Source organism: Aythya ferina (genome assembly GCF_964211825.1).
Source record: "Aythya ferina genome assembly, chromosome: 13".
Lineage (NCBI taxonomy): Eukaryota > Metazoa > Chordata > Aves > Anseriformes > Anatidae > Aythya > Aythya ferina.
In genome coordinates this window covers 4,961,009-4,977,416 of record NC_140311.1, presented here as the reverse complement: position 1 = coordinate 4,977,416, position 16,408 = coordinate 4,961,009, and the positions used below count along the sequence as shown (strand labels likewise).

The 16,408-nt window shown below is 33.5% G+C and overlaps 2 protein-coding genes across 6 annotated transcripts in view; one reads left to right on the top strand and one right to left on the bottom strand.

Annotated features, from left to right (window-relative positions):
• Positions 1-6,649, top strand: part of LOC311444168 (uncharacterized protein) — a 384,485-nt gene extending 377,836 nt beyond the window's left edge. Inside the window, exon 5 of the mRNA XM_084535132.1 lies at positions 6,598-6,649. The gene's annotated coding sequence lies outside the window, so the exon portion shown is untranslated. The remainder of the gene's footprint in view (positions 1-6,597) is intronic.
• The window catches only part of PCDH11X (protocadherin 11 X-linked), a 474,407-nt gene continuing 460,777 nt past the window's right edge, over positions 2,779-16,408 (bottom strand). For 2 of the 5 annotated variants that reach the window (XM_084535117.1, XM_084535118.1), the window contains exon 7: positions 2,780-5,636. In XM_084535117.1, the coding sequence (XP_084391243.1) occupies positions 5,245-5,636 (392 nt within the window). In that variant the 3' untranslated portion in view covers positions 2,780-5,244. Of the gene's footprint in view, positions 5,637-16,408 lie in introns of all 5 variants that reach the window. The other 3 variants (XM_084535119.1, XM_084535121.1, XM_084535116.1) reach the window with 3 other exon arrangements.

Genomic DNA, 16,408 nt, shown 5'->3' with positions numbered 1-16,408 from the left:
CCCTTCCCCTTTCCCCTTCCCCCTTCCCCCTTCCCCCTTCCCCCTTTCCCCTTCCCTTTCCCCTTCCCTTTCCCCTTCCCTTTCCCCTTCCCTTTCCCCTTCCCTTTCCCCTTCCCTTTCCCTTTCCCTTTCCCTTTCCCTTTCCCTTTTCTTTCCTGAATTTGGAGGCACAGTATATTCTTTATAATAAAAATTAATGTAGTAATACTTGTCAATGAAAGAACATATTCATGCATAATTTTGATGCCAAAATGGCTATTATATTTTCTTGCCTGGAAAGGATCCTACTAAAAAGAAGGTTGTGCTTAACACATAACTGTGTTAAAGAATAAGATACTACTGCCTTGATATTTGGAGAACTATCAAAAGAGTTACTTTTAAATATGGACTTAACTACTATAGAAAATGTATGAAAAGTTATTTCCTTAGTTTCTTGTTTGGCTGTTTGGCTGTATATGACATGAGAGAATAATCTCTTCAGCTCAACAAGTTACTAACCATGTTCTCTCAGTTAGAAAAAGCTTTTTTTTTTTTTTTTTTTTTTTTTTTAACAAAACCCCATAAATACTCCCACCTCCAGCATGTAATGAGCTGGGAGCATGGTGTTAAAAAGGTGACACAGAAGGGGAAAATACATCTTATAATAAAAAGCTAGAATGGTGTACACATTGTGTGTGAATGTTTCTACTGTCTACCAAAAGCCCGCTACTCAATTTGATGAAGTAACTGCAAGCTAAGTTAACTTTTCTGCTGGGAATGGGAGGGAAGTGTAGCTGGAAGAATCCTTTTTAAATGCCTGTATTACAGAAACAAAAAGAAGACAGTGCAAAGGAGGAAACAGTTTTTGTGGATCTAGTTTATTAATAAGCATTGTAAATAACAAGACAACATGCTGTACAGAAACCTGAAATAGAACTACTGCAAATTTACTGGACTTTAAATGCTGCTGGACTATGATATATGATGTCCAACTGCGTGATTTGTAAAGCATGGTTAGGGCTGTTTCAGTACATAGACATACACTGCTCACTCTCAGATCCTGTAGTATGCCATAGAGCTGGGAGGCTTTCCAGAAATACAAAACCAAATATTTACAAGAAATCATCCATCTCTTTCTTCTCTAGGGATAATGTTATACACAATTTTCCTATGTATATCAAATAAAATCTTTGCCTTCAACTTTACTTTGTGTCTGCACAAACCAATCCCTCCCTTTTTGTTTATCCAATTAAATAATGGTAATAAACTGCAAACATTTAATCAATAAATTTTGATAGGAACTGGTATTAAAGCTGCAAAAGAAAAACTTGTGCTAGAACTGTTGGAAACAACATACAATGATCAAGAATTTCAAATTAAAGCTTTATAAGCTTGAATCAAGATACCTTGCACTAATCAATCATTAGCAGCTAAAAATTATTTAGGTCTACTCTCTGGCTCAGTGACACTAGAAGAGGAGTAACAATGGTAACTTGAGGCTGATGTATTTGCACACTGGATTAGAGCTCACTCAGAATACAACAGAGCAACCTTCCACTTCTTAAAAAACAAAGAAACAACAACAACAAAAAAACACACCAACACCCACAAACAAACAAAAAAACCCCTGCATACACTGGGCTCATGAGTATCTAATACAAAGTGGCTGCACTTCTCCACCTCTGTGCCTAGCAAAAAGACCTGTCTGGATTCAGACTCACATAACTAAAGTTATGTCAACCAAACTGTCATGCTAACATTCATAAACCCTCAGGTCCTATTAGCATGGGCTCATTGCCATAATAATGAGCTAAATGACCTGCATCCGGCCAGCTCACAGCCGAGAGAGCAGGTGCTCAGTAGTCTCTGTCTGGCCAAGCAGACGTGCCTCATTATTCTTCCTTTAGAATTAAGTTACACACAGCACAGTTTATGAAAACAAAAAACTGATATATTTCACTTCAACCAGTTTGACTTCAGTTCATCTTTTTTTTTTTTTTTTTTTTTTTAAATATTTGACTGCTTTACATAATCAAAAGTTACCTTTCTTTCTGCCACCACTACCTATATCTTGCAATAGTTCAAAGTGCAACAAGCATGTATTGAATTTGGAAAAAAAAAATCTAGGCTAGACTGTGTGACACATTACTTTGAAGGCAAAGGTTTTCTTTTATTGTTACACTGTATGAAACAAATCTAATCATGTAACTACCATTTTACTGTATAGTGTATATAGGATTGTTTTCTCCACAAATTCACACAAGATGAAATAATTGACTAAAAAAATTACACAAAAATATACAGCCTATGCACTAGATAAATTATTTATATATATGGCAAGATGTGCAAAGAGTCTATAGTAATGTTATTCCTCTGGATACTGACATGACACTTGTACATTTTTTTCAGAAAAAATGTCACCTTTAATGCGTAATTTTATATATGTAATATATAAAAATGAGGGCATAGTTTTACTCCCAATAAATTTACAATTAAGTGTTCTTTATCTTGTTGATAGAATTTTACAATACCATAGCACAATGTCATGGATATAATATTTAGCACTTCCTATAATCAGATTCAACTTTACAATTCTTTTTGTTTAAGCAGTTGTGGTTTTTTTTTGGTTGGTTGGTTTCTGGTTTTCACTTTTTTTTATTGTGTGTTTTATTTGGAGAAGGGACGGCAGTTAATTGCTTCCATATCTCAGAAGAAAAAAAAAAAAAAAACAACAAAAAAATGTTAAAAAAGAAAGGGTAAAGGATTGGGGTTTTTGATTGATTGATTGATTGATTGATTTGTTACCTGGGGGGGGGGGGGGGGGGGGGCGGGGAGAGAGAAAGTATAATTCTGGTATCTTAATCTTTTCCTATTAAACTCCTAATGCTGTAGAAATTGATTGTTTTGTCAGGAAATTTCAGTTACAATCTTCACCCAGAAAGGAAATGTTGAAGGCAAAATAAATAAATAAATAAATACAGTTCTAAAATGCAGCTGCCACTTGGTATGGCAGCCATCTTTAACTAAAACTATAGTGTTCCGCTTACAATAGGAAGTATTACATGTCAGCTTTATTCTAAATTTGCACAATTAATATGTTTGGTAAAGCTGTGTAAACTACAGATAAGCTTTTATTGTGTATCCCTGAAAAGGACTGATGAATTTTCTCACTGTGATGTCTCCAAAGTAAACAACAAAAGGCTCTGTATATATTAGGTATGAATTAATTTGTCAAATTTTTAGTTTTCCTGGAATTGGAAATGAGCTGTGTCAACTACTGTGTGTCAGTAGCCAAAGGATTTTTTTTTATTTTCTTTTTTTTACCCTGGATTTACATGCAACTGGAAAGCAGTGTGCCACATTTTTTCTAAACATTATTGAGAAATACATTAAACAAAATAAAAAAAGAACAGAAGTACATCATTAGATAATCTTATGTTTATTAATTAAAGCCTATCAGTAGATCAAAAGTGAAGCTTCTTTTAGTTTGCACATAAAATGTAAATGTGATTCGAATAGGATTACAGTTGGGACACAATATATAAAGCTACTTATACCTGCTGGGCACATAAGAGAAGCTCTTTTAGTATTCATTGGAAACCTTCAACAACTTGTACTTCTGTAAATTTTACAAGCAGCTAATATTACAGCATTTTTACACTTTTTTTTTTATAATAAATTACACATAAGTTACAATATGAAGCCAACACAGAAATCTATCCGTAAGAAATATTCATACACTGTCATTTTTTCTTTCACAAAACTTCGATTGTCTCACTTAAAGTATCAATAAAACTAAACAAAGTTATGCAGTTTGATAAGGAAAAAAACTTGGTATCATAAATGATGAAATAGCTAAATGGCTAAACAGCAACAAAATACTAGAAAGGAAATATTTTGTTTTGTTTTTATTTAAGAAAGGAATTTCCTTTTCATCCGCTGTAGAATTTACTAGTTTTTTGTTTGTTTGTTTGTTTGTTTGTTTGTTTTTTCCTGTCACTATTAAGAATATACTGTCCGGTTAACAGAACACTGAAAAAATTCTAATCTTTACTGAGAACCACCTTGAGACTTTATCAAATAACATAATCGGGGTGTACTTATAATTATAGTTATCCAGCATTCATTACCTTCTTTCTTTGCTGAAAAATGTCAGCAATTCTCTAATAAACTAAGCTACAATGACAACTACTCCTTTATCTAATAGGTTTGGGGTGAAGTAACTAATATTATAGCTAATCTTCTACTGAATACTTGTAATAGGTGATTATAGCTGTAAAACAAACATATACATCACTATAATATTATTTTAAACATCAGTAGCTTAAAGCCACAATATGACACCGGCCAAAATAACTAGCCCAGTTTCCTACTGTTTTCAGCAGTGCCCATGTAATTTTCAACTAACAGGAACAGTAGCCAAAGCAAGCTCTGCAAGATAAAAAAAAATAAATAAAATTAGCCTTATAGCTTGAAAAGCACATTTATCACACTTTTGCTTCCATTATTGTAGAAAATAAAATCTTAGAAATAAATTTAAAAAAAAACACTGATCCTTATTGTATGGTCATGTTTTCAATTTCACACAGAAAAGCCTAGTTAAGAGTTTTCTATTTCATCTATTGCATTCTTTCATAGAATAAATACCTGTGTATCCAATCAGTTAAAATTAAAAACAAAAGCAGTTGTCAAGTCTTTCAGTACATTTTCCTTCTTAATTACATGAAAGATAAATTTTGTTGAAAACATATACCATCCTTCCTAAGAAGTAGATCTTACACATTCTATTATGTAAGGTAATCAAATGAGACATTGCCCGCTTGATCTCTATTGCTAAGCAAATGGAAGGTGAAATCTATGAATATGCTATAAATTATAACAAAGAAGATAGAAAAAAACTTGTGAGTTATATTACTGTAATATTCCCTAAACTGTACTAAGAAAATGCTTTCAACAAAGAGGAAGAACTGCTAGCAGGTATTTGTGCTATATGACCCATATAAGAAAATCATTGGGATTTTGTGTTTTCTTTTTTTAGGTTCTGGGTTGTGGGTTTTCTTCCCCATTTTATATATTTTGCCAAGAACTATGGTCAATTTTAACTAAGTCCTAAGGATTTACCTTGAAAAGCTAAATTCAAATTCAAATTTAGAATTCTATATACATAAATATTCACAAGCCTAACAAGTTTGTATGTGCACTAAGAACAGAGTTAGGCTTAAGTTACACTTAAAGCCTGAAATAGTGGATTTGCCAGATATGCATTTATAGCTGGTGCTCATGGATAAATGTAGTGCTACTCCCAGACACCGGTGTCTGGTGGGATACAGCAAAGTTTGCCAGGGGGATGACTTTGACAGGATCTTCACTCGTGCAGTGTCTTTCACAGGTGTTGTAGAACTGGGGCCTGAGCCCACCTTGGCCTTTGTCAGTGTCATCCTTTGGAAGGGACCTCCCAAGAGTGTGGCATCCATCAGGCCTGGCTCCTCGGCCCCAGCCTTGCTGGAAGCCAAATGATGGCAAAGGGGTGTTGGACTGTTGATACTGTGTCAAAGAAGGTGGCATCCAGCAGTTGTCTGAATGGCCTAGGATGAGACACTCCTGTGTGCAGGTTTCAGAGGCTTCAGCCAGGGCTTTCTGGAGATTTACTTCAATAGCTGGGAGGGCAGAAAAAGACAGGAAATTATCAGAGGATCTGAAGACTGACATATGCAGGGAATCAAGGGTAACAAAGCAATTCTAGTTCAATGATAATGGACATAGTTGGGAAAGAAAATACCTGCAGTTGTAAAAATTAAATGAATGTTAGATGTTTGCAAGTTTGAGGCCCACAGTATCATCAGAAAAACTATTAAAATTTCATCAACATATGATACTGTGGCATCAGTCAGGTAACCAAAGCCCTTATACATTCTACTTATGACATTTTTATTTTTTGGAATTGTCCCTCATGTGAAAACAAACAAACTAATAAAACTTTATAATAATCCAATATCACTATTCTATATGTTTGCATACAATTACTTGAAAAAAAAAAATAAAATTATATTATTTTTATTGAAATATTCTCTTGAAGTGGCTTCAAAGATGCACTCAAGAGCTTTAAGAATGAAAGACAGCCTAAAACCTATTTTAAAGAGAATTGATTTCTCTGTGCATTCAATACTGGAAACTGTGAAAAATCAAAGGGTAATAGCCAACGAAGCTGTAACCTCTGTAGTTTACTAGTAATCGAACCTGAGTTCTTGAGTAGATGCAAGGTTTATGCCCTTGAAAAGAGATTACAGAAATTATAATTTGTTCAAAGACAAAGTAAGCTACTAAATCTACAAAACATAATTTGCAATACATAAACAATCTTGATCTGTTTCATTTAAATTATTCTGGGTTTACCATGTTGTGTAAAATCAAATTAATATAACTTGTATACTACAAATCATTCCTTGAGATATTTTTATTATTATATACATTATTTTTATATTATCTTGCTACGTACATGTTTGAGTATATCAAAAGAGAGAAAGAGTCCAATTAGATATTGTATTGTGTTGTCTTCACAAACTGCAAGAACGTCCTTTTTCTGAAAGATGTGTATATATTTTTCGTATTTATTTTCAGGAAAATATTTAGAATTGGATTGACAACCAGTGACTCACAACCAGTGGAGAAGGTATGCTGCTACAAATTACTTATTGCAATAATAGTTCTGAGTGGGAGCCGCTCATCTTTTGAGATGTTTAAACAGATGCTGTATTTCTGTTCTAATAAATACTTTGCATGTTGAAGTCTGTGTAAAGCTAAAAGCACTAACGTATATTTCCATGTTACATCTAAATATAAATTAATTTACTTTTTCCTTCAGTCATTGAAATATATAATGCTGCTGACCAAAATATAGGTTACATCTTTTTAAAATCTACCAGTGTTAAGTGGACAATTGGTTCTCTGTTGTTTCCTGAATGTTATGTTCTTGATTATTTCTCCTGAAGTAAATTGTACAAGTATGTGCCTGGTAAATAAATGATTGTTTATAAATATTGTTGTTTTACCCTGTTTTTAGCATTTCAACATGTCTTCAGTCATCTTGTCTCTGTATTTTAGAATGTAATCCTGACAAAGCCTTGGCACCTTGTTGTTGAAGTACTAATCCAGTTTTGATGGGCAGTCAGATATATAAATATGGAAATAATTCAGTAGAGGAAATAGTTCATGCAAAAAAAAAGTTACTGCTGGTAGATTAGTCTAATCTTTCTGTGTCCTGCTATCTGCTATTAGAGACATAAAATTAAGTATATACAAGCTCTTTAAGCTCTTTAATTATCCAAGTTTTCTTCTCTTCTAATCAAGGCAACTCACAGAAAACAGGTATGTCCTTGACTTAGTGTTATCACTGATTTATGCAGAAACTGATATTTTTTGCATTTATTAACAAAACCTTGTTGATACCCAATCCCCCAGACATTCCTCCAGGTTTTCTAATATCTCTTAAAATTCTGTTACTTAGGTGAAACTGGAAAAATATTATTTTTATTTGGAAATAATAATTATTATGCATTGCTAGATCTCCACAGCAATTAGTTACTATACTTATAATGTAGTACTATCTCAAGCTAGAATAAAAAAGCAAACAAAATTAAACCATCAAAACCAGTGTATGGCAATACTTAACTTGAGCTTTAGACAAGGGAACTGCAGAAATAAAAGGTCTCTTATAAAGCATTCTCTACACCATATTGACATAAGCATTTTGTGCCATGTGTTGCCAGACTACCTGTAGACTTGGAACATGCTAACATGTGAAGAACAACAATGTTGTCAGAATGACATTCTCATTTATTCTCTCAATAATGAGATTGATACACAACCTTTAGCAAAAACAAACAAACAGAAAACAAAGAAAGCAAACAAACCTTTAGCAAAACCTACCTAACCTTCATGGGTATAATCATATGCTGTCAATACAAGTTATTTTGGCTTTTAGGTTTGGGTTTCATTATATAAAAATCCTGCATTGTCAGACTTTTTGTAGCAGTCAATCTTTCAGTATATGTATTTTGTACATGTAATCTTGACCGTCAGAGTAATTATACTTTTCATCACTGCTTATGAATAATAACATGTAAAATATACAGTTCTTATTAATTTTGAAGAGTTAAAACCCTTTTCTACTGAGTATCTCTGCAGCGTTGCAAGAGAATAGAAAGTAAAAATGTATTTAGCAAATACAGGTACTTTTCTGTATGATGTCTGACATCTTTTTTTTCCAACTGTAACAGTCAAGCTTTGGTTTATAATATACTGCAGTCATTAGAAAGAAAAAATAAAATTAAATCAATGATATATTTAACCCATAGACTAACTTCAAAAGGAATCATATTTCAAGAAAAATGAATAGAACTGTTCTGTTTTTAATTTATATCTTCTGCATATAGGCCATAGCATTAGCGTAGCCCTGAGGTTTTCTTTAGGAAAATGGGTATACTGTAGGAAAACAAATTAACTGAGAGTGTGACAATAAGTATATTGTGAGATGGATAAGGTCTCCAGTATTTCCATTTAATGGAATCTTAGCAAATCTCAACAACTGGTCTGCTGCATTAAGAAGTACTAGCAAGGATAACTCAGACACAAAACAGCTTTGTCTTGGTATGAAGTAAAAATAAATATTTAAAGCCAGGAGTATCAAATGCTTTTAGCACAATCAAAAAAAAAAAAAAAAAAAAAAAAAAAAAAGACTGTTGGAACATAATTCTTCTGGTTTTCAATGAACTAGCACAAAATGTAGGATTTTTTCTTCATGAATATTCACTAGGCATTATCTTTTTTGACTGTTCTTCCAGGCCGTGAAATGTAGCTTCCTTCAGTCAGTATAATTCATTCTCTATTTTTCTAAGATATCATTCTACTGTTTCATTAGCACTTGAAACCATTCTAAATAGCTGCCTAGCCCTGGCATTGTATTGCCATCCAAGCTGTTTTACTTAAAAAAATACATATTTCTAACAATTCCCTTTTTTATCAAAGCAAAGAGCTATTTATCAGCAATATATCATACTAGTGGTGCCACTTTACGATATAAAGTAGTTGGTTTCCAATATTCTGTTACTGACAATATGTCACTGAGACAGTGACCTCTGAGAGGTCACTGTAACTAGCATTATGATGTTGTCCACAGCACCCAGGCTGGCTTCCCCTTCACCACTTGCTGCCCACTTAAAAGGAGACACTCAGGCTGGGTCAGCAGAGCATCCCAAAAGACCATCTGAAGAGGATTTCAAGCCATACAGCTGTGTCAGTGTGAAGTTCAGTGCTCAAGTGGCATTTATCCAAGCCTGGATAAACTGAGCATGGCATTTTCTAGCTGCTACTCCTTAAGCTTTCTTCTGCTTTGCATTTTCTTATGCAGGCAAGTGTTTGCAACACTAACCTCTTGCAATTCATTGTTAAGTGTGGGTGAAAAGAAAAAAATTTGAGCTCTTCTCTCATTCAAAAGAGGTAATGTAGGTGATTATTCCAGTCCCATAAGTATTCTGGTAGGAAAGATCTGTGACATCTGCCTCTAACAAACAAGTAAAAGAAGGTTTCTGCTGTCTTTGAATATTTTCAGAAGAAATAATGGTTTTCTCTGCTGAAATTTAGTGTCTGATAACATGTTCTCACAAAAGATATGACAGGTTTATAACTGGAAATAAAACTGTAAATATTCCTCATGTATTACAAATTAACAATATGTTCATTTCAACTTTTACCAGTTTGCCTTGTTTCTTCACTCATTAATAAAATCTTAATTTTATATATTTTTTCATACTGCATGGAGGCTCATCAACTATGACATGTAGGTTGTCAGAAAGATATTTTTTAATTCATACAATGGAACACACTTTTGCACATGTGAATTTACCATTGTCACTTGAACTCCAGATTGTTTTAGGAATTAAGCTGTTTTTCAAATTGTCTGCCTCTGAACTAAGAACGTTTTTAAAGAAGGTGTCTGTCAGCTCTTATGAAATGTTTAGATCAGAGCTGTCAAGTATAACTAAAAGCACAGTAGTTAAAAGACTTGTTCATTGTTCCACAGTCTTTATCATTTTTAGGTCAAACCAGTCTTCAGTAAGAATATTTACTTTTACTTAAAATGTGGAATTTCAACCTTGCCAGGTAGCTATCCTTCAGTCAAAACAATTATAACAAAAAAAATACTATTTGATCTTTTTCTGTTTGTTTTGGTTAGAGACTTTCTATAATTATAAAGCCCATGTACAGCACATATAAATATAAATGAAAATATAAAAGTTGATTGTTCTTCTTGCATATGGGGTATGAAAGCCGAAGAACACTACAATGCAGGTTGCACTTGGTACTATGTATTTTGTAGACTGAATGCTGCATACTTTGACATTTCTAGCTCAATATTTGTTGCAGGTTTAAGAATATTTCTTATAGAGAATTCTCAAAGGAAAACAGGTCGTTAGTCTGAGAGTGTTATCAGCATTCTCATAATGTTGAAGCATGTATTTAGTGTATACATGATACACTTTCTTGTCTACTCCTATGCCCCTCCATTCCGCCAAAAAGGAGAGGTACTACTAGGACAACAACAATACAACCAGTTCCTTTTTCAGTCTGCCACAGAAGTCATCCCTTGCACCATGGAATCACAGACTTAGGTTGGAAGGGACTTTTAAAGATGTCTGGTCTGATCTCCTGCTCAAAGCAGTGTATCTTGTTCAAACCATACGAGAACATTTTTTCCAAAAGTCTAGGCCAAACTTTAAAAATGGTACATCTCCCTTTGGGGAAAAAAAAAAAAAAAAAAAAAAAAGAGTGCATGTTAAAAGAGATATGCATTTCTGAAAGCTGGACAATCAACACCATGAGCTCCTGGACAAACCTTAAAATGTCTCCACCTTTACCCACTTACACGTAATAATGATCAAAAAATGTATTCATTAGCAAAATGCTCAGATTCAATAGAAGTTCAAAAACTGACAAACTGCATGGTATCAATCCAGGCTTAGGACTTTTATAAATTGCATAAAGAATTCAAAAATAATTTAAAAAAAAAATAAGAAAATGATTTAAAATACAGGATATAGATAGAATGCTTAAATTTAACACCATGTAGCTGAAGTCTTAATGAAAAGCCAGTATTGAATATGACACATTTTGGATGCAAACCAGTCAGTGTTACATTCAGAGCACTCTTGTTTCATAATAAAGCAAGCAACAATTAGCAAGCAATTAAGCAAATTGCCCATAATTATGCCATTGCTGAGCTATTTTTCATATTTTCACAACACAGCACATATATGAATACATGGCATGCAGTGCCAATGCTATTCTGTCAGCATCCAGAAGTGCCTCTCATTTACTGAAGCATTTCGTATTAAACAGCTCCCATCACAATTTCAGTGCTCTCTGCTCAGCAGGAACTCACCAGAGTGATGAAGATGACAACCTTATACTGCGCATCTCAGCCAATAGCTCCTAAGGAATGGGTTGTGTTCCCCCTGCATCTCCCTCATTTTTTCCCTCATGTGTATGTACTATATGTGGTACTCAATCTAAGTAGAAATTGAAGCATAATATAGGTAAATTACAGTCCAGAATTACCCTTGTGACAGAAAGCAGCCACGTGGGCAACATCATTTAATGGTCTCTGCTGGGTTAAGAGAAGAGAAATAACATTAACAATAAAATAGGGAGGGTAGAATAGTTTGTTAGTATAAACTGGGATACATTAATAAGGAAGAAGCTGAATGTAGAAACCCTGAATCATTGATAATTGCTGTTATATCAATGCTGTTATATCGATATCTATATCTTTTATAATATAATCCCTTTGGGAGAAGATTCCTATGAATATTTTATTTCCTGTATGGATCTCAATAACTTAAAAACCTAAATAAATTACTAAAATTCTAGCCTTTGAACCTGTTTATTCAAAGAACAATTAGGACATACCACTTCCCTTAGTCTTCAGCCTCATGTACAGAGCTTGCCTCCATCAGATCCCATGAGAAATCATATTCTGTGGAAGGTTTATCCTCCAGATGTTCTAAATGCAGAATCAACAGGCATACAGGGAATCACACATTTTTGTGTGTCACCTTGGCTGGCCACACTATACTGGGTATCGTGCCATTCCAGTGGCATTTAGTAGTCATTTCTACAGATAAGTCATAACATTGGTTCTCTCTTCTTCAAACCTTGCTAAAGAGGTTACTCCCATTTTCATTCTTACTTACACTCAAATATGTATATATACATACATATGTAGATTTAGAGAAGAATATTGTAACATACAGTGAAAATAAATTAGAATACTAAGTAATTTTGTTAAGTCCTTGAACAATTGTTGGCAAATATTCATGGTTCAGACACTTTAATGAAATCCTAATTTTCAAAAGAAAACCATAAAAAAATCAAATACTAAGTAAGCATATCTTTCCTGCGGTGACCCAAGAGGGTTAAGATGTTTTGAAATTGTGCTTTCATCAGATACACACAAACAGAAATTTAAAGTCACAGGCCAATAAAGTAGAAAACAAAAAACCGTACAACAGTCTAAAAATATTCTGTGGCTTTTATGCTGTGACTCTAATTGCATTTCAAGAAGAAAAAAAAAAAAAAAGCATTTTTATTTATTAGAATGTAAAACAAAACAAAACAAAAGTTCTTATTCTTAATATGTTGCCCTTAATTTATTTTGTGAATACTTCTAGACACTTTCATGATGTTCAAATGCAATGTTTTATAGTGAAATCTATGTAATACTGTTTATAGCAATGACAGATATTACATTTGATTGGAGGGTCAACAGCATTAAATCTATTTTCTTGGGTTCAATAAGTAAGTAAAGCTGGATGAAGCTTTTTTGACAAAGCTTTTTTTTCCATCAAAAATGTTTCAAGTTCACCTGTTTTGTGATTCTATTGATTCAAATGATGTTTTTGGGGTATGAAGTATGGATATGAGTAGTTTCCATTTTCTCATTTTATTTCCAAGTAGATTTTTAAAAGATGAGAATCTTTGCTATTCTAACATTATGCAGAGATGACAGTATTGAAAGGACATGTTCTCATTTTGCCAAAGTTTTTCCTCAGATTTTCCATTTCACTATAAATCTCAAGTTCAGCCTGTGTTTCTGAAAAAACAACATTGCTTGCCGTTAACTGTACATGCAGCATGGTCTAACACAATCCACAATAATTTCCACTTCCTAAATTCACTGTGATTCCCTTACCCCTACAGAAGAACAAGCCTTGTGCTCCACCTAATAATTATGTTTTGCTAGATTTTCAAGTTTTTACAAGTGATTAGGATAACTATTGTATGCTCAAGAAGTCACACTTCAATATTCCCATAAACTGACCAGCAGCATGTCAGTTCTCTTGTACTTATTAAGCTCATTAGTCATAATGTACAACTTTGTGGAAAGACAAGAGAGAAGTAAGACTTTGACATTTCATATCACCACAAGACAAAAGGATTCCCCTCCTGCAGCTTTTGTCCTCCCCAGGAGGACACTCCTCCATATGGCTGAAGCCCAGGTGGGTTTAAGTCTTGGAAAATCCTCTGAACTGCAGGCTCCTTGATGGCTAGACAGCATTTTCTAACCACTTTTTTTCACAGCAGTTTTTTGTCATTACCACTTTGTCAATCTGCCACAGACTGCCCTCAGTGGAACCAGGTATCTACTCAGGAAAGACCTCTAAAATGTGAGATGGCTATGTTTGATTAACAACTTTGTGATTGATGTAAAAATGAAATTTGAAAGGTAATAATTACATTTGTGATTACTTAGTTCTAAATCACTTATGTTTTCTGTTCCCTCTCTTTCCGGGCAGCTAGAGCAATGACTCATTAATAATAATAAAGTCATTTAACCCTGCAGGCACATTACAAGGAGAAAGATGCCATTTGTCACCAACACAAATAGAACAATCACTGAAGAATACAGAAAGACCACTACTTCACAGTTGTTGCAAATGATAAAAGGGACATTTTGCACTCGTTCTTAACATGACATCCCAATCTGTTTTTAATTATCAGCAAACATAAGGGGACAGGATACAACATATGAGGGACTACTAATAATGTATTGTCCTGCAGTGACATTTCCATAATCACTTTAAATCTATCCTATACATATGTACTAGTTAAAGCTTTCTACTCAAGAAATCATACCCCCTAGTACGGAATGAATTATCCTTTGCAGATTTTTTGCAAAACAGCTCTTTCCCAGGTTTTGAGGGTCTGACAACTGACATGCATATTACCATTACTTTAAGTGATAAGGTTTGGCATTCTTTTGCACTTACAGTTGAATACAGCATGACATATCTAAGTACATTTGTACGTTTGTATTCTTTAGGCAGGAACAATTCAGTTTTAATTCTCACGAGAACTAATTTAGCCATAAATTTCTGCAAGTTGCTTAATTTTGCAATACTTTTTAGTATTGTTCTAAACTTCACTACTGAAGGAATTCTGCAAGAAACACTCTATATTAGTGCTTCTTGCAAATGCCCTTATTTGTAGGGAACTCATGTACATCAGAATTTATTGGATTTTTAAGAAGAATTACTGATGTAACTGCCTATCTATGAACCAAATTTCTGATGAAGAGATGAGGCTATTCTTTTAGATGAGGCTATTCTTTTTATAAATGATTTGTTCCAGAGAGAGAGAGAGACTCCTACTATGGTATTAATATGAAAACAAATGAAAGAAGGAAGTTTCATGTACGTAAGAGTCACCATAATCTGAGTTCCAACTCTTTCAGGCTAGAATTACAATTTTTTCTTTGCTTTGCTTTATCATCTTACCATCAGGCGTGTAGAAAGACCAGAGAACAAATTTAGAGTATGAAGTTAGACTGTTATTGTGTGGGGTAGAAGGGAGGTAAGCAGACCTCCTAAATCTGTTTATATTTTCCCTAGGTACCACAACAGGCTATATATAAAGATATTCTTTAAGAAAGTTAAATAAGTAGTGTTAAGAAATAACGCACATCAGGAAGGAGTAAAATGCACAGAGTAAAATGCATATTTTCACTCAAGATAGTGACAACACAGAAAAGCTTATACATGGAGTGAGATGTTTTGTCAAATTGAAAAATGGAAATAATACGAACACTACAATTTTCACATCAATTTGAGGTAAAATGTTTTGAATTACAGTCATTTTAATCTTGTTTTATAAAGAAAATTACTTAAAATGGGTGATAATTTAAAACAGCATAATCCAAACTTCATTGTGTTCCAGTCAGGCATAGAAGTGAGAGTGGCTCTGAGTGATTTCGAGCAATATCTGTACTGTAGCTCAGACCTTCATTCAGAATAGACATTTAAAAGAAGAAAGGGGATATCTGACTAGTTTCCATCATTTCCTAATGAGTACAAAACCACTTACAGTGATGTCTGCTACCTTCTAACTGGGGTTTTCAAGGGATTGCTAGCACCTTCAGAAATTCTGCCATGATTCTGATGAGGCACTAATTTCACAGTTACCTCTTTAAGCATTCAGTTGTGACCACTTTCTCCACTGTAGTTTTGCTGTTTGATTGTTAAATTTCTCACATCACTTAAGTCTTTTCCAACTATTAAGAAGTCGTTGGCATCAAGGATGCCTGCAGGTTAGAAATATATATTATAAACATTCCCTTTTTCTTTGCTGAGGGGAAAAAAAAAAAAAAACACAAAACAAAACACAACAAAACAAAACAGAAAATCCACTGCTGAGTTTTAATTCTCATCTAGTTTCCTTTGAACAACCTCCAATAATGACTTTCAGAATTTCTTTAATAAAATTTTTAGTTTTCCAAAGCATTTGTCAAATAAAATATAAAAAATATGTTAATCTGAAGTAGGGTTATAGAGGGTAGTTTACTTTTCTAAATCCAATGATTTTCTCAGCAGTTTGGACAACTGACACATGATGGGGATAATTTAGACCAGCTCAACTTTTGACAAAATTCTTTAAAGAGAGGAGAGGAAAAACCAACAACAACATCAACAACAAAACAGTATTAGGGAACAGTCATGGCTGTGATGATTCTGGAAGATTTTAGGATCAGCAATATCATCCCAGAAAATGGGAGAAAGTCATTGCTGACAGTAATGTTTTCAGCCCACTTCAATCGCTGTCAGGATAACCACGAGTATTATTTTAACTTGAAACAAAGTGGTTTTGTTTGTTTGTTTGTTTTTGTTGTTTTGTTTTTTCTTTGTTTATTTTTAGGAAAAAAAAAAAAAAAAAAGAGTGCACCAAATATAGAAGGGTGAGGATATAAAGTTAAGTATCCAAATTTTCAGGAAAGTAAATTCCATTATTTTAGAAATATTTTAATATAGGAATATAAAATTGATTATCTCTAACTTGCGTTATTTGCATAAACATAGTTCTTGTATCACCACATGCTATG